Source organism: Plutella xylostella, chromosome 15, assembly GCF_932276165.1.
Source record: "Plutella xylostella chromosome 15, ilPluXylo3.1, whole genome shotgun sequence".
Taxonomy (NCBI): domain Eukaryota; kingdom Metazoa; phylum Arthropoda; class Insecta; order Lepidoptera; family Plutellidae; genus Plutella; species Plutella xylostella.
The window spans coordinates 10,054,605-10,073,428 of record NC_063995.1 but is presented as its reverse complement, the minus strand read 5'-3'; the positions used below and the strand labels follow the sequence as shown (position 1 = coordinate 10,073,428).

At 43.9% G+C, this 18,824-nt stretch overlaps 1 protein-coding gene across 8 annotated transcripts in view; it reads left to right on the top strand.

The window, feature by feature from the left end:
• The window catches only part of LOC105388538 (protein ECT2), a 37,131-nt gene extending 18,314 nt beyond the window's left edge, over positions 1-18,817 (top strand). For 3 of the 8 annotated variants that reach the window (XM_048625599.1, XM_048625601.1, XM_048625606.1), the window contains 17 exons: positions 757-969; positions 1,981-2,124; positions 3,730-5,010; positions 5,424-5,555; positions 5,970-6,213; positions 6,583-6,698; positions 7,114-7,241; positions 7,569-7,739; positions 10,999-11,114; positions 11,463-11,623; positions 12,022-12,162; positions 12,682-12,820; positions 13,269-13,423; positions 13,736-13,846; positions 14,806-14,898; positions 16,309-16,455; positions 17,325-18,817. In XM_048625599.1, coding sequence (XP_048481556.1) covers positions 757-969; positions 1,981-2,124; positions 3,730-5,010; positions 5,424-5,555; positions 5,970-6,213; positions 6,583-6,698; positions 7,114-7,241; positions 7,569-7,739; positions 10,999-11,114; positions 11,463-11,623; positions 12,022-12,162; positions 12,682-12,820; positions 13,269-13,423; positions 13,736-13,846; positions 14,806-14,898; positions 16,309-16,455; positions 17,325-17,438 — 3,606 coding nt within the window. In that variant the 3' untranslated portion in view covers positions 17,439-18,817. Of the gene's footprint in view, positions 1-756; positions 970-1,980; positions 2,125-3,729; positions 5,011-5,423; positions 5,556-5,969; positions 6,214-6,582; positions 6,699-7,113; positions 7,242-7,568; positions 7,740-10,998; positions 11,115-11,462; positions 11,624-12,021; positions 12,163-12,681; positions 12,821-13,268; positions 13,424-13,735; positions 13,847-14,805; positions 14,899-16,308; positions 16,456-16,923; positions 16,946-17,324 lie in introns of all 8 variants that reach the window. The other 5 variants (XM_048625605.1, XM_048625600.1, XM_048625602.1 and 2 more) reach the window with 5 other exon arrangements.
• The last annotated feature ends 7 nt before the right edge of the window (positions 18,818-18,824 follow it).

Sequence of the window (18,824 nt, the reverse complement as noted above, 5' to 3'; positions counted from 1 at the left end):
CTCTAATAACCTTATTATAATACGATTTATTGTAAATATTATTCTAAAATTAATAATGACGATACTGCAGTGTTGAAGTGAAGCGGCTTCCTCGCGTGATAACCCACAAAGGTCCCGCTAATTTATTCGCCAATTATGTCTCTTTTTCATTCATAATTTCAATTAGAGTGACTAACGTAATTAACGGTGAGCTCAGAATTAATCTCTAATTGTCAGCTGTCACAGAAGGAGAAAAGGTTTTTGTTATCGAGCTGGGGATTGTTCCACAGAACGTCCCTCATGACGTCTACTTCGACATGATGTCATGGTATGCTTATGAGCGCTCGTTGATGTTATGGTATTTGTATTTAAATAACAAAATAATATGTACGGTTGATTATGTTTGTATTGGAAAAGAGGCGTAATATGACAGCTGTCAATAACTTAGTAAAAAAATATATGACGTGTTTGCAAAACCACACAGCTGTCACAAGCTTATTCTTTTCCACTTCTTTTGTAGCATTGCATACAAAACGGGAACCATAGGCAGGTCATCCATATCATGGCCGTTGCCAAAGACATAATCCGTGTTAGGTACTCACCAAGATCTTCTCATGAGGATCATTGCAAGAAGATGTACCGAGATTGTAAAAAACCTCACGCCTCAATCCCTTCTACTTAACAAAACACATCATCCTTACGCTCCAATCCATCAGCCACTTCTAAACAAAACACAATCACAACAACACACACTAACCAACCACTTTCCCTCCACAGACGTACCTGATAACCTTAATCCACTACATGGGCGGTTCGATCCGCAAGGACATGTCGAGCAAGGTGACGCACCTCATCGCGGCGGCGGCCACCGGGGACAAGTACCGGTACGCGTCGGGCTTCGGCCTGCCCGTGCTGGCCCGGTCCTGGGTTGACGCCTGCTGGGAGCGAAGAGATGACCCCGTGTGTCTGGCCACTGATGACTCTATTATTGTAAGTGATTTTGATTGTTGAATGGTGAGGTGAGGTGACTCATTTAGGGACCAAAAGACGGATCCACCAGCTTCAAACAAAAGCTGCATGCCAACCGGATTGCATCGATTGTCTGGTGTGTGTCTGTCGTCGAAGATATCAGGCGACTTGGCGTGACGTCGTCAGATAGGGCCAAATATGTTGAGCTGAGTCGCGCATATTGCAAGACTGTGACAGGAAGCAAGGATGTCTCCAGTTCATGTTTTTAGAGTGTCGGTGACAAAAACTGGAGATGGTCTAGGTTTTGTCACCACGGTGAAAGGATTAGCCAGTTAGATTAGTTGTTTTCTGCCAAGGTCGCGCTGAACGTACATGAGGTACCTACAGTTACATACAGCACGAGAGAAGGCTCCTTTTATTTGAGTTGATAATAAAATAGTTATACCAAAAAGCAAGAAGCAGTATTAAAGGCGCGAAACTGATACCATTACTGTTTCAAGTACCCCTAGGGAGGTATGCGAGATAGAGTTAATGTATGTATGTGGTTTAAAAATAGTCAAACGTCGCGGTGCCCTTGGCGCAACTCTTAGATATCTTTCCTTTGATGACGCATACATTGTAGTTTTTGACCTTACTATATTGACGGAACAACAATACTGAATTCATTGACCTTCAACTTACGCCTTCTGCATATTTTGTTATTTTTACCAAACGAATCTTTCGAGAGGAAGTAACTGAGATTATTCATACTAGAGTTTCCGCGCGGTATTCACAGCGCCTTTAAAGGGTTTTATGAGGGATGGAGGGAGAAAAGAATCTTAGCAATTGGTCCTTTACTTTTAGAGCATATTCTATACAAATAAACAATCAATCTTTCTTCTTTGCCATATTATAGTTTAGAACTGTAGATTGTCCTTCCTATGGTAATCATTGAGCCACGAATCCCCAACACACCCAAACCTCGAAGGTCCCACAATTACCACCTCATTACTCTCCTTCCACCCAACCTTACACTTAATTATCCCCTGACAGAAGGAGCACAAGCTACGCGTATTCGCGGGCGCTCGCGTGTGCTTCGTGGGCTTCCCCGAGGATGAGACGCAGCACATGGCCGACGTGCTGGCCAGCAACGGGGGCGCCGTGTGCGCGCTCGACGATCCCGACTGCACGCATGTGGTGAGTGAAGTGACGCGTCCGTAGGAGGAAGGTGGAGTTGGTTCGTAGCTGTTGGATAGATGTGACGTTTTAGGGCTGATTTTTTGATGGATTAAAATGTTATCGGATGATAAAGTTTTTGCTGTCTAATGCAAACGTTCAGAAGCGACAGCATCAGCTTATTTTCCAGAATTTTTTACTGACGATTGAAAAATCAGCCCTAAATGAGGTAATTCCTCAGTCCAGGGAGGGGCTTCTGTTTAGCAGTGGGTTTTGGTGGATGTCGGGGATGATATTGGATTGAGGAATTTGGGCCTATCCCTTGGGTTACCATTCATCATCATCATGGTAACTTGATGGCACACCCTACTTATCCGGACATTATAAATAATATTATTGCATCATCATAAAAATGACGGAGTAAAATTTTACACGAGTAATATGATAAAGTTTTATGAAAACTCGTAAAGCGTATTGATCGCTCGGTCTCGCACGTCAGTTTCACGATCGCCATTAGCGATTTCAAAGTTCGTAAATGTCTTGTTGATATTCCAACTTTCTTGATTGAGCGATTATTATGCACTGAAATGTATAAACTCGTGTTTCTTTAGATGTAATGTACGCGATATGTTATTGCAAGAACTCTCACATATTTCAGCTAATATTAGAAACAGAGAACAACAACCCTGGGTTGTAATATTTACATAGCTCGCTACTTAATTTATTTAGTTACTAATTTTAGTAGTACTCGATCAGCATGCACGTAGTACTATGGGATCACAAGTCTTTAGTAGTTACACTGTAGAGCGCATTCGATTGGTTTAGTGGTGTATTTAGTTGTTCCCCGACACGTTTATATTTCATACATTTTCATTTGTTTCTCACATCGCCAGTACAGCTGCATTGTTCAATGTCATTTTCTGTTTGCACGAAAATTTGCATATAAACAATAAATCGACCGCGCGACAATTCAATGCCAGCGCCGCCATGTTACGTAAACACGCGCTGCACCGCGGAGCGCCGTCAACACTTTTATTGGAGTAATTGCCTCCCGGCTCCCTGGTCAAGTCCGAACCCCCCCTCCCCTCTCGGCGCGAAGTCGACCCATTGTTCAATTATGATTTATTTCGTCTCCTCACCGCTACTCCACACATGTCTATATCTGTCTATTTACACACTCACTCACACATACATGGTCATCCATCTGCTCCATGCTTATGTACATATTCCGAGCTCAATCATTTAGCATCTATTTGTGTTGTTATGTATTCTGTGGTACGGTCTAATAGCGTGTCCCATTAGCACCTGTAAATGTTGTCTCATCAACCAATTAATAAATGTTTTGTCCAGTAATTAAATGTCTTTAGTAGTAGTATGTATTTAATCAGATTTATGAGTATTTTACTGTATTATACCTCCATCCTATCCTTTCCCGTTTGTTATGTAAATAATACAATCAGTCGATCATTTATTAAAACACGACTACATATTTGGTACTCTGATAAAGAGAGACGATAAGTAACAGTCGTAGTCGCTTCTCTGTGTCTAACCTCGTCGCCGTCCTCTGTGCATGTACTGGAATGGCTTCATTACATCATTGCGTGGTGTGTTTCGCACATGTTTCAGGTAATGGCCAATGGGGAGACTTTCGGTCGTTCGCTTATCCTGTCCCCCCTCCACACCCCCTCGGCGCCCCCCCGGGACTCGCCCTCCCGCTCCCACAGCACCCCCAAGACTTCGCTGTACCGGCGGCTGTCGGCGCGCCTGTCGGCCCGGCCGCGGCCCGCGCCCGCGCGCGACGTCGTCGACCACTCTACGCTGACCTGCTACATCGACGACACGTGCACCGAGGACAAGCTCAGCCCCGCCAGCCAGCTCGACACCTCCAATACATCCAATAAAGAGAACCACGAGCTGGCGCAGCTGCTCACGGCCGCCGTCACCGCCAAGGCCAAGGACAAGCGAGAGGTGTTCCGGAACAAGTCCATGAACGTGTTCAACCTGGTGGACTGCCTGGCGGAGGCGGGCTCGCTGCACTCCTCGCTCACCAAGTCCCTCTGCGAGCTGGACTCCAAGGAGCCGCCGCTTCTGTTCCCCACCAAGGGAAGTCAAGAACTGCAGCACTCCACGACCACGATCTCTTCCGGAAAGAAACGCAGTCGCAACTCCACTGAGTCCAACTTCCAAGTGAGCGTCGTCGACGCCGCCGTGTCGCCGGACAAGGGCGAGGACAGCAACTGGAAATCGATTAAAAGACTGAAAATAAAGGACTCGTTCAAGTTCAAGAACAGGCCGACGATATTCAAGCGGACGAAGAAGGAGTCTATGAGCAAAGCGGGCGACATAACGATAGAGTCGGTGCCGGCGGGGCGCGCGCGACCGTCGTCGCCGGACGGCACGTCGCCGGGCGGCACGTCGCTGCGGGACGACGACGCCGCGTCGCTCTGCTCCGCCAACACCAGCAAGCACTCCGGCTTCTTCGACATCTCGTTCGCGTCCAAGACGGTCAAGTCGGCGTCCAAGCTGCGGCGCAGCGTCAAGTCGTTCACCGCGTCGTTCCGCAGCGAGCGCAAGAAGAAGTACGAGAAGCGAGAGCGGAACACGGTGGAGGTGGCCGCGCGCGACGTGCTGGCGTCCACGCCGCTGCGCGCGCGCGCGGGGCTGAGCCTGGACGTGTCGCCCGTGGACGCCGTGGACGCCGCCGACGAGCTCGACGACTCCGCCGTGTTCAAGACGCCGCAGAGCACGTGGCTGCGCGCGCACCGCCATTCGGTCTGCGGCCCCCCCTCCCCGCTCCCCGCCCCCGCCCCCTCCCGCCCCGCCCCCGCGCGCGAGCCGCCGCCGCCGCCGCCCGCCGGCGACCACGCCGCCCCAGCCATATCGCAAACACATGGAATATCGCTGCCGGTACTAACACCATTTCAATTGTATAACTAATTACTAGTCTAATCTGTCATCATGCCATCGCCGAGTATGAATGGAATGTCCGACCGCAGCGTCCGTAGGCCACTAACATTCCGTGTAACATCCTCATCCATCCTCGCAGACGGTCTCAGTCGCTCGAGCGACGCAATCAACACGTAACTCCGACTCGGACAGCTCTTCGCTTATGCATGCCAGTTACAGACCGAATAACACCACTATATCAACAGATATGCCGCTACGGCGCACACAAGGGGCGAGCTATTAGGCCAACTGTAGGTTTCGGTGGTGGCAGAGTGTAGCCTATAACTAACCTACTTGGCATAGCAACGCGTTAGCCTTGCCATGCCAAGTCGGGTGAGCCTTAGGGCACCAGTGTGAGTGTTTCCTACCGGCAGGTGGTGGACGAGCACAGCACGGCGGCGGCGCCGGACTGCGCCTCGAAGGTGCACATCGTGAAGGCCGAGTGGTTCTGGGCCTCCGTGCAGAATGAGGAAGCGCAGGATGAGAGGGACTATCTGTTTAAAGATGTAAGTAGTTTTTTAAAATATTTTGTCGTTAGTAGTAGTCAGTATCTTGACAGCTGCATAAGTAGCTGTACACTTTTTAACCGACTTCAAAAAAAGGAGGAGGTTCTCAATTCGTCGGGATCTTTTTTTGTATCTTGTCAAACTCACAAACTGCCTATTAAAACATTGTCAGTTTGTTATGTAGCTAGTTTGGCAAGGAACAAAAGTGTATTACTTATGCAGCTGAAGATAGCCGAACTGATGATAGATAGCTTTTAATTATTGTTAAAATGAGTACTTTGGAAGTATACCTTGAATTTATGCAGAATTAAATCTAAATGAAATAGGTACATTTTATAAATTAAGGCAGTTTTGATGACAAAAAAAACAGGGCTAATTTGAAGACGATTCCTCTTAACCACCGTTCCCCCGCAGTACCTGGACGAGGTCTCCCGGCGCTCCTCAGTGGGGGCCGCGTGCGCGCCGCCGCCGGCCGAGGAGTCGCCCGCGCCGGCCGGCACGCCGTCGCAGCTGCAGCGCCTGCGCAAGCGCAAGCTGCGCGGCGGCGACGCGGCGCTGCACAAGCGGAGGTCGTCTGTTGGAGATGCCGTGATACTGAGTCTGTCGGCGAATCTGCTGGATTGTACGCCGTCGCCTGATGGCAAGCAGCTGTTGGAAGGTAAATAAATACATATGTAGGGGATTTTACAAATAGCCATGCTACCCCAAACTAGGCATTAAAAATACATGGATAGATAGAACCAGAGATAAGGTTAACGCAAGTGTTCTTTATAGAAATGTTTGCTCTGGGCGGGATAGGAAACCGTTTGGACGACGGTTACCTAATGATGAAGCTGTTGATTAGTTAGAGAACGCCCTTAGTTTAGCCTATTCACTTCGACCTTTAAGTTAAAATATATCGTCTTGGCAACGTAGGGTCGTATCTTACCGGCTGCGCCATTTCAATAAAAAGCGGCGATTCATTTCAACCTTACCTGCATCATCACAATATTGAAGACGATATTAACCGCTGCTATTAACGTTACAGAGTCGGAAGTCCCAGACAATGTGGTGCGCAAGCTGATGTCGCCGCGCCAGCAGGTGTTCATGGAGCTGCTGCAGACCGAGTCCAACTACGTGGGCATCCTGCACACCATCGTCACTGTGAGTCCAGTGTGCTGTAGCTTAGGGTTTAGTTTTGAGGCTAACGTCAAACACGACACGATAAGTTTGTGGCCTCGTCACACCATAACATATGGATCGATTCAGATATTATTTCGTCAATCGCGCTTCGGATGACGACTGATGGCTGATGTCGATGAAAATGCTGTGGCATAAAGGTGCAATTTTTCGTCGTTAATATAGCTTTTAGAATGTGTATTTAGAAGTGACTTGAACAAGAGTGATTTCATAAAAATGACACATTCTGCTCATTTTTGTAGCCGTGACTATATGAGTATTATTTCTCTTAATTAGTAACTCAAAAAAAACCTCTACATAACAAAACACCACCATTCATCTACGACGCATATTTATGCAAATATTCCCCAACCTTAAACAAGTGCTATTCTCCCCACAGCTGTTCAAACAGCCGCTAGAGGAGATGGCGGAGGAGGACTGCGCCAACGGCAAGGAGATCGCGCTGCTCAACAACACGGAGCTCAAGATCATCTTCGGGAACCTGCCGCCTATATATGAGTTGCACCAGTGAGTTACATTGTCATCTTTCCATTACATCGTTCAAATTAATAGTCTCGAAAATAAGAATAGATCTTCCGGCTTTCAACTGTTTTGTAAAATGTTTGAGGAGATGGTAAGTTTACGGATGTAAATGATTGACGTTTCCCACTTTAAGATAAAATGCGGATGCTATGCTATAGCGAAAATTCAAGAGCAATATAACAATAACAAACCTCATGCGTGGATGTAATTCGCATAAGATGAAATCATATTAAATAATCGGATGGATATGGATACGTTTTATCAGTCCAAAGCTTAAGGCTGCCAAATATCAATATCCTTCACCCCCCACAGACGCATGCTAGAAGAGCTCCGCTACGCGGCGGCGCACTGGAGCGAGGAGACGTCCATCGGGCGGCTGATGCTGCGCCACACGCCCGACATGGTTCGCGCCTACCCGCCCTTCGTCAACTTCTTCGAGAACACCAAGGAGATGCTGCACTCGTGCGACCGTGAGAACCCCAGGTTTGTGTCGCTAGTGATGATTGTTAAAGAGTCTGCGGTGTAGCATTTTTATATTGATGATAAACCCGTCCAAAGCACGTTCGACGAATCACATCGCTGTGTTTGACGCGAATCGCGATATAGCGGCATGTATCTACGGAGATAAAGATGCAATGAAACAGCTATGTATGATAGATTACTCATCCGTAAACGATCTATGATACATAATTTGGCAGTGGCTACATAATACATTATAGGTCACCATTTAAGGGTCGGCAATAGGCAATCGAGGGTTGGCATTGTCATAGAATTATGTAGTAAATGATGCTCTACAGCCTTGAAAAAAATCACACAGGTAGCCGAAGAGTCTAGCTAGGTGCTGAATCATTCGAATTTAAGTAAGTGCTTATGGATAACTGTAAATTAATTACGAAAAAACAGTAAATCACACTCCCGTATTGTAACAACTGTGTCGTAATTATCAAGAATTTTCATATGATTCTTATCAAATTATAAAGATAAATGCTTGGACTAGGCGCTAAATACCTTGTTTTTTAATAAACACACACCTATTTTGTGTAAATTAATCCCAAACTTGAGCAATTTTTTTCCCTCAAATCTTCATACAAATATCTATGGCGGCTTTCTGTGTTATAAAATCATAAACACAAGCGACGTTTGACTCAGTCGGCCGGTGGCCTCCAAAGAAGGGTCACGTCGGTTTAGGCGGCACTGACAGCTCGCGATCTAATTGTGTACAGACACAAAATCACTGCACATTGGTTGTCATTGCACTTTTTCAACTTTTATGACACCAACATAATTTGATTTGAAATTGAGGAAGCATAATTCTTATACTATATTCAATAAATTAAATGATAATTTTTTTTATTAGTTAAGTCCATGGTACTTCTTGATTAAATTATAATTATTAATGCCTAACTAAAACTCACTAATATAAAATTAAAATTAAACTAAAAAGAAGATGCTGGCCAGATCGCTGCCACTGTCGGGTAGGGTACCCAAGACGCTGGCCGCGTTACCCCGCTATATAGCGATGCTTAGCCTTTGTGATAGGTAAGTGCCAGCCCTAGGGCCCCTTGAGACTTCTATTAGTCTGCTGCTGATGTCTTTAAAAAGCTGACGTGCCTCCCCACGGCCCTGGGATGAGGAGCAGGAATATAGTGAATGGATCTAAGTGATGACAATACGTAGGAAGATTAGGTTAGGATTCAAAAACACTGTCTCATGGTGCTGGTTGAGGCATGGTCTCGTGAGGATCTGATGAGGGCAGTAACACGGAGGTGACTGAATTTTATTTCAAAGATTTAATAGCTAAAAGCATCGAGTTTGAGCGCGGTGGTAGCTCAGTCGGGTAAGCGCCCGCTTCTCACGCAAGAGATGCGGGTTCGAATCACGGCGCTGACATGTACCAATGAGTTCTTTTAACTTAAGTACAATGTATACCATCGCTCTAACGGTGAAGGAAAACATCGTGAAGAAACCTGCATATCTAGATTTAGCACATCTAGATATGTGAACCCACCAACCCGCAGTGGACCAGCGTGGTGGGAAATGGTTCAAGCTTAGGAAGGCAGTTTAGACCTTGGGGATATGCACAAAGGTTCCACTCGAGAGAGCCAGGTGCAGGTACTTACACCCCCACAGAGAATAGAATAGAATCGAGTTTGGGCTATTAAGTATGTTTTTCAAAGAGAGAGAGAAAGATATTTTAGGTTTCCTCTGGATTAGTTAGGTTTACTGGGTTTACTAAATTCATTCGTAACGTAAAATTGTCAATGACGGAATTTCTTCTATAGACAGTAGCCACTAATAAAAACAACGATATATGGCGTGATTTGCAAAAGTACCTATCTAGTCAACCTGCCACGGGGTGACTTCGGTGGGTAACTCAGAATAATACTAATTATATGTTATTGCATCAATAATAAAAAAATCAAGAAAATATTCAAAGTTTCCATCCTCGCTTTTCACGCACACAAATCACAAACTCATGCCTTGTTCTAGGAGCAGGGTCTACCCTGGTGCATTTCCATGACCACTTTTCATTAGCGTCCCACCGGTTTCGATGCTCAACGGAATAGCACCATTAACCATTATTATTCTGAGATATCATCACTTCTTATTCTGAGTTACCCAACATAAAATCACGCCATCTATTGAAATCATTTTTTAAATTAGGATTTGTCTATGGTGTGGTCCCCAAATTTAAGGGTAAAAGCCAAATAATTATATTTTAACCTTTTTTTATACCTATTATATTAAAAGACCTATTCAACGATACCCTACCTACACCATCAAAATAACCGGAAAAAATATCAGCCCCAATTTACTTGTATGGGAGAGGGAGTACCCCAATTTTTTTTGGGTACTCCTCATATCTATGCGAAATATCAGCTTGATATCTTTACCCGTTTCTGAGAAAAAGGGCAGTGACAGACAGTCAGTCAGACAGACGGACAACAAAGAGATCTTATAACGGTTGCTTTTTTCCTTTTGAGGTACGAAACTCTAAAAATATGAAAAAATATTATTCTGCCACCAAAAAATATACTTACAAACATACATACATACAATCAAAAAACATTACTCTCCTCCTTCGGCAGTCGGGTTAAAACAAGTGAGACTGATTCTGAACTTTTGTTCTACGAGTTTTAAAAATTAACCAAATAAAACCTTTATCATAGAAACTTTGTTGACACGTGACTTTTTACCATGGAAAACGAATTTTTTTTTTCGCGTTTTTGCAAAACTCGTAGAACTAAAGTTGTTCAGAATGACCCCTTGAGTCATCCCCTTTCGGCTTAGTATACCCTAAGTATAACTTATTATCTACACTTTAATACCTGTAGTTACGTTTCTACAAGTAAATACCACATTTGTTTAGAAATCTAATCGGGTTCCGAGTATGGAGAAAAGTGGCACCCCTATTAATTTCTACTCTTTCCTGGTGCTTACCAGTGTAATTAAAAATTAAACTTACCCTCAAATCACTACTTGAAAATAATTGTCAATAAAGTTGGCGAGTAAAAGTTTATCGACCCACTGTGCAAACTTACATGTGTGCGTGTCACTGCGTGTGCTGTGTGAAGAGCATTGAAAACCCAAAATTGGCGCGGCACGTCACCCTGTACGGGCCCTTAACGGCAGGACAAAACTTTTTTTGATGTTGATATATTTCACATTTGTTCAATGTGCCGTGACAATAATTATGTAGACATTTTGACAGCAAATGTAATGTTTTATATTTCTTTTTCAGATTTCATGCATTCTTGAAAATCTGTCAAACCAAACCTGAATGTGGCAGACAGAGTTTGCAAGAACTGCTAATAAGACCGGTGCAGCGACTGCCTAGTATTAGTTTATTACTCGACGGTAAGTTTCAAATATAATTAATGGAAAATTGAAATTTATACACTATCTTAAGAAAATTAGAAAACATATGTTGTTTAAAATTAAGAGCTGTGTGACCCGCTTGCTTCATACAATTACAATATTTCAAGACATCCTCTATAATACTTCTTTTTCTTAACGTTTATTAGTTTTCAAACACAGGGAGTAGACTGGGGTTTGTCACCCTGGTGAAAGGTTTGGCTAGGCAAACGCTAGAATTAGCGTCTAGCGCAGTTAATGCCCAGAGCGCGCCGCCTGAGCAGTTAATACCCCTTTTCGAGCACCCGTTTATAATAATGAATTTAATGACGTTAATTTCATTCCCTACAGACATCCTAAAGCACACGCACAAGTCGAACCCGGACCACCTAGCGCTGGGCGCGGCGCTGGGCGGCCTGCGCGAGGTGATGTCGCACATCAACGAGGACAAGCGCCGCACCGAGGGGCAGCTGCAGATGTTCGACATCTACAACGACATCGACCAGTGCCCGGTAACTGCTCATTACTCATAATAATATACATGTGCTGAATACAAATTAAGAGCCCATAATTAACCACTGTATCAATTTACTATTGGAAGTATCAAATGGGAGCTATCACGCAATCGGTATGTTTAATATATTCTGCGAAAGTATTTTTTTTTCATAAGGTAGAGAGACCTTTGGCCCTATTTCAAGGAGCGCCACAACACTCTGATCTCCAGCATTCTCAATCAGCCACTGCCACTGTCATGTGGGCCACTCACTTCAATTTGCAATATTAACTAATTTAATTTAAATGTGATCGGCCTCCGTGGTCGTAATTTGAGCAGAATAACGTCAGCTATTGCTACTTACAACCCAACGTCTCTGCATCCTCCATCCCTCTCTAACCCTCTTATTCCCCTTAGGCGCACCTGGTCTCGTCGCACCGCTCGTTCGTGTCCCGCTGCGAGGTGGTGGAGCTGAGCAAGGAGCTGTCGGGCCGCGGCGACCACCTCGTGCTGTTCCTCTTCACCGACACCATGGAGGTCTGCAAGAAGCGCTCCAAGGTCTGTACATTAGTTAGCATCAAGCTGTACTAGAACCCGTTTCGGCACCGAGAAGCAACATTTGCTCATTTTTATTTATTGTTATTACTTTTTAACCTTTTGTTGTAAACATATGTGTTGTTTCTATGTGTGTTAGAAATAAATGAATTTTCTTTCTTTCTTTTTTCTTTCTTACTTTGTTGTACATGATTCCCGAACCACGAACGTGGTCATGAATCATCTTATCAGCACCTAAAGGCATATCGTCTTTTCACACTATAAGTTATAGGTGCTGATAAAATTATGTATCTCTACCTCTTTAGTAGAGGCAGTAAAGTAATGTATGTGGCAGATTCCGTAATATAAGCCGAATAATTTCGAATCGATCTATCCCCTCTATCGGGTATTGAGACCACCCGTAGGTTATAAATATACAGATTATTTATTTTGCTAAGAAAACTGATAAAATGTCAAGGTTTACAGACAAATATTAAAGTTTGTTCACTAGCTCTTCTAACCTCCCATCCCCCTCCACCGCAGGCGTTTAACAGCAAGAGCCCCACCAACGGCACGGGCACGATGCGGCTCGGCTCGGGCAAGCCGTACCGCCACATCTCGCTCATGCCGCTCAGCACCGTCAAGCGGGTCGTCGACATACGCGAGTCTGAAGGTAAATTAGGTAACATGTCGCACAGGTGTATTATACTTTGATTTTTGGTTTTATTTTAATGCTTGGTGGGAGAGGTTTGCGGAGGTTTAAAATGGTTGTATCTGGAGCTAATAATGCACTCACAGCTTTTTCTTTGGATGAAAGTAAGATTGGTTGTATTCTTAAAAATAAAAACTGATGAGGTTTTTGAAAGTTATCCACTCATTTGCCATCATTGGCTGGGGTTTTAAGCATTTATAACTTTTTCTTTCTTTTGTTTCATCGCATTATTTTTAGCACAAAATAGAAATATATATATAGAAATAGATATAGCATAGTAAAGTAGAGCATGATCTATGTATAGTTCCATTATTTTTTATACAACTTTCCAACCGTTTTCCAGTATAACAAAAGCCCAACACACTCCACCTCGCAACACAATTTATATGAAACTTCACCCTCTCTCCTTTAATTGCAGACTGCCACAACGTGTTCGCCCTCATGTGCCGCAGCAACCAGGAGCTGAAGGAGAAGCTGTACTCGTTCATGATCACGGACGAGACGGTCGACAAATCGCACTTCCTGCGCCAGCTGTGCCGCCAGATGGCCAACACCGTGTGCAAGGCCGATGCGGTGAGTGGAGTTTGGTGTTTTAGGGAGTGAACACATTAGGGTACGCTACACTGGTTCGTTATCGACGGCGATAAACTAGGTCAATGCGCTATCTAACTATCACAGCGCCGTATTTATGGCAAATCGTGATATTTATCTACGTCACCCCTTGAAGCGGCAGTATATATATATATAGAAATAGTAGAATCGAGATTTAGTGACATTTATACTACGTCGATAACGGTCCTGTGCATCGAGGACAGATTATAGTGTGTCGACGCCTTATAAGAATTGAGTCAACATGCAAATGACCGTAAATATTATTGTTTCCAGGACAAGTTCCTGACGTGCCTGGAGTCGGGGCAGCTGGACATCGACACCAGCGACCTGGCGCTCAGCACCTTCTCCAAGGTGTCCAAGTTCGCCGCCCGCACGAGAATTAAGGTAAAATGGATGACCTTTATGGATGTGTGCGTTAGGCGTAAGAATAGATATGTAAGTTGTGTGGAGATTCTAAGACAAGATAGTATAAAAGATCTTATGAGATCTAGGAAATAATAGGTCATCTAGAAATTATTTCAATGTGAGCGAAACCCTATAGTAACCGTTTACATAAATTATCAAGACTTACACTTGAGGCACAGTACTCATAAGAATTATTGAAAGTTCAACTTAACTAAAAGCAACAGCCTATTTACAGCTCTTGAATGAAATAGTTATCTATAGGAACTCTTTTTGAGTGTCTTATATTTTAGACGCACATATCTTTGATTACAAGATATGTGCGTACTTTGTATGTATGTATTTTTACGAGGAGAGAAAATTTGGAAACGTATGTTAATGTCCGAAGCATGCAAAACGTAGCTTAGCTTTGACTATTAATAACAAATTAATATTTTCACGGGCCTCGAGATATGATCGAGGTGTGAAGTCTAATTCATTGCGTCATCGTAACGCGTTGTCGTCACTAAGGCATGCACACGGAATTATCATCTAAATTATAAGTCTAAATGGATGAACTTAGATTATAGAAAAAAGTATGATCACTATATCTGTATAAGTTCAGTTAAATGGTGCACTTCTGTCTGGCACCGCTTCACCCATAGACTCACTTATACACTGGAAATAAGTGGTGTCCAGATAAACTTAATATCTTGACTCGTTTACGTGCTTTAAAGTTGTAATTTCGTTATTTTGAAAGTAAATACATAATCATATATATCGTACTAAACCCACTCGTATTTGATTACTTAATTTGTCTGAAATCGACATTCTGTCCATCTCTAAACAACCCAACACCCTCTAAAAGCGAAACGAAACGAGTCAAGACCCCCCACTGTACAGTACCACCACACCTATTGTACATACGGCACATAGTAAGTAGCTGCGGGCGCGTGTTCTAGCTGGAGACGCTGGCGGGGCTGCGCGGCTGGCTGGCGGACCCCGGCGCCGGGCTGCTAGACACTTGGGTATTGCGCGCTCACTTCCTAGCACAGGTCTGCACCCGCTCTGCCCCCCCGATCCAGCTGTGCAAGTGTCTCGCCGTTGATACCGAGTGTGGCGATCGAGGGAGGCTCGTTGAGTTTCCTACGTGTGTTAGGTTTTGTTGTGCCTAAAGTGGCGAGATAACAGGAGGGTAATTGTAGCTTTACAAATGACGGACGGATGAGAGCGACTGTGCAATCAATACGTCTAATGTTACGGGAACAAACGCAAAAGCATTCCTAAATTATTCCTTAGCTTATGAATAGCTAGGGTGATCTCCACACTTGAAAAATATTAATCAAATGTTAACAATACAAATTGGCATAGGAAACTCAACGAGGCCTCTCAGTCTTCAAATTGCATCAACTAATTCTATACCAGTCTAACATTCTGTCCCGTACAGGTATCAACGGTGAGACAGTCGTAAATCGTAGCTTATTTAATTCGATCGTGTTGTCCAGTCGCCCGGTGGTGTCGGCCCACGCGGCGACTTCTAACCAACATTCTCATTGGATAACGTCTGTGTACCGCTGTGTTGTCTGGCGATGGATGTTGGGTTGTTTGACCAACCGCCGCAAACGTTGGACGAAATATTTGTGAATCTCGAGACGGGGCCAGAGAGGGATGTCTGATCTAATGCTTCGCTTGGTTCATTTGTGAATTATTAACTTGTGTGAGCGTGCCATACCACCCTGGGTTTTGTCATTTTGTCACCACTGTTGTTGGCTTACCTTCCATCTACGCTGACTGTCATTTTAAAGAATTAAGGGATAACCCAGATTTATAGTCGACGTACAGTACAAGTCAGTGCAGATGAGAGCCGTAGCGATTAACTCTAATCTTCATTCTTCGTTTGGTGTAAGCGTCCGTGCTTTGTTGGTCACGGTTATTGTCACCTTCGTTGCTAACACGTAATTAAACAAAACTTGATAACCTTTAAAATGTGCTGAATCTTGAGCATCCTACACGTAAAAATCCCCTGAAACTTGCACAAAACAGCACGTCGCACCTCCACTATTCAGCATGATAAAGGTTTGTTTATAACAATTAAAGTGCACTGTAAAATTATTATCTTATTACTTGCCTCCACGCCGACTTTTTGTAACGACATCATACTGTGATATTAATTGTATGTTCCCATAACTCAATATTTCATACTGGTATACAACAGATATCTACTAGACTAGGTATTTTTCTCACAGAAAAATGTAGAAGCTGGCTGCACTATCGAGGCGATTTATCAATAACTTGTATTGTAACCAACCAGCGAAAACCACTGGAGGCGCCATCTATTACTAGCTTTAATCCATCTTATTGAACCACTGCAAAAAGTCGGCGTTCATTACGGTTTAACACCCCAAACATGCTCAAGATCGGCGATCACCCCGCCTTGTAACTAATCCACTGCTCGCACCACGCAGGTGGGTCGCGCGCTGTCGTTCAACAAGACGCCGTCTAAGCTGAAGCGCGCCATGTCGTCGATGATCTCGCCGTTCGGCTCCACGTCCAACCTCACGCCCGCCACGCAGCTCGCGCAGATGAGGCTCGCCAGCTGCAATAATATTAATGTAAGTTGCACGTGAATTTGTAAACTTCTTAGTATGTCGGTGACAATATAAGTGTTTGTACTTGCTGGACGAAGGTTTCTCCCCGTGGTGAAATGATTAGCCAGTCAGATAACAATCGCCGCCTGTCTAGAAATATAGGTACAGTTGATACGTCATTCAGGAATGCCTGATGAGGTCTGATACTTAGCAAACTAGTGGTGTAGAGCCTATGATAGTGAAAAGCTTATGGCCTGAAGGAAAGCTTAGCAAAATTTAGATGAATCTTAGATAGTGTAGTAGACAATGTCTTTAGGACCAACTACCCAGATCTTACCACTGGCGTTAGTCAATAAACCTCGGGACCGATCAAACAACATAATAGCAATAGTAAAATGCTTATTTTAGATACTACTCGTGCAAAATTACAAGTACTACGTGTATATTGTAGTACCAACATGTATATATATAAGTATATTTTTTGTCTGTTAGCCGTAGCACATGGAATAGATTGGTATGTAACAGATAAAAAACCTTACAGAATTCGTTTCTTTTCTTATTGTAAATTCTAGTGTTTTATTTGCATTTTAGTAGCATTAGCACACACATTTGCACAAAACACGTCACACAAATTCTAACGGCACATAATCAGTTTTTATTCACCTATCGACACCGTACATCCTTATCTGGTTCAAATACTATTTCAATAAATCCTTTTGGAATAGAGCCCGGCAGTTCGCCATAAGTTGTGACTATGTTGAGCACATACCCTGTGTTCTATGCTGCTCAATTCCTAAATGAATTAATTGGATAACACATTATTTTCACGGACACATGTAGCAAATTACGCCTCCGTCTCACCTGTTTTCTAATAAATTTCCTCGTATCTACAGGAGATGGGCACATCCGGCGGCAGCAAGGAGGGCGGGTCGGACGTGCTGGTGGCGCCGCTGTCCGTGCAGCCCACGCGCAAGGCCACGGCCGCCGCCGCGCTGCGCCGCTTCTGACGCCCGCTGCGCCACCGCCACACGCACTAGTCAACCCGCAACACGTGCGGTCACCGCCCACCCGCTTCACACCTGACAGTCTCAGCTAGTCTTACTTGCGTGCAAGTATCCGCTCAGTGAGACTGTCAGCTCTCAAGCGACGGTCGGCCGCGGGCGCGTCAATGGCGGATCTCGGATTCATGAGTTCAATAAGTGACTGTTGTGACACTGTTTTAAGCGTACAATAATTCAACATGGAACGGCCGAGTATTCTCTCGATGGACAGATGGATGAAGTGCCCGACAATACTGAAGGACGTTATGGGATGAAGGCACTGTCTGCTAAAGGTCGAGTGATGAAGACGTTGTTAGATGAATATTTAGTTGTTGGGAGTGACATATCGATGCCTCGACTAGATGTGATATTTTGGGAATTTTAGTAACGGAATTGAATGTTAATTGGAATATAACCAGTATTGTAATCGATAATATCAATAATTTATACACCAGTGAAACGAAACTTAGATGTAGGGATGCTGCAATTTGTAGTAAATTTAGAAAAATATATTAAATTGATCACACGGCGAGGCCAGTAGTGCAGTAGTGCTAGAAGTGCCTTGGATACGAAGAGAATTTAATGTGAAAGTTAATCGTTTTACAACGTGTTGTCACAATTATCGGCCTAAACTGGCGAAAAAACCATTTTTGAAATTAATGTTATAAATGTTTTGATGGAATTGTATTGAGAATTGCATAATGCAAGTGTGTTGGTTAGCTATTATCTGCCGAGCTGGATATGAGGTAGTTTATCTTGAATTATGTCACACATTAATTTAGTTGATATTATTGAGATTGATGTATGAGTGGAAATCAGTCTTCACTAATTTCGTTTGGATAATATGTACATATTGTGATATTTTATTTGAATTGTGAATAGGCATTTGGTCGTGGGGGATGAATATAGTAGTCATGTATTAAATTATCCGCCCGCGAGGGTGGTGCCGTGCGTTCCTAGAATATGCCTTGACAGTTTAGTTGCTGAGAGTATACCGTGTACTAGGTAGTTGCACGCGGCGACCGGCACGGGGCGACCCAGCGATGGCTGCAGTATAGTTTCTATTGCTTGAGCATTGATGTATTTCGAATAAGTAATTGCTTTAGTTTCGCTGGGTGGCCCTGCGCGGGTGCTGGAGCCGCGTTAGTGTAAATAGTTGCTTGTCGCCCGCGCGGCGGCGTCGTGTCTACTAAGTTTAACTTTGTAAGTTTTGCGCGAGTCTCACATAAGACTACAATATCCATCGGCAATCATCATGTGTACGCATGTTTATGCATTGTACAAAGAACTATATTTATAAAATATTTTTAAATGATTGATATAATAAACATTTACTTTCAAAATAAGCAGGGT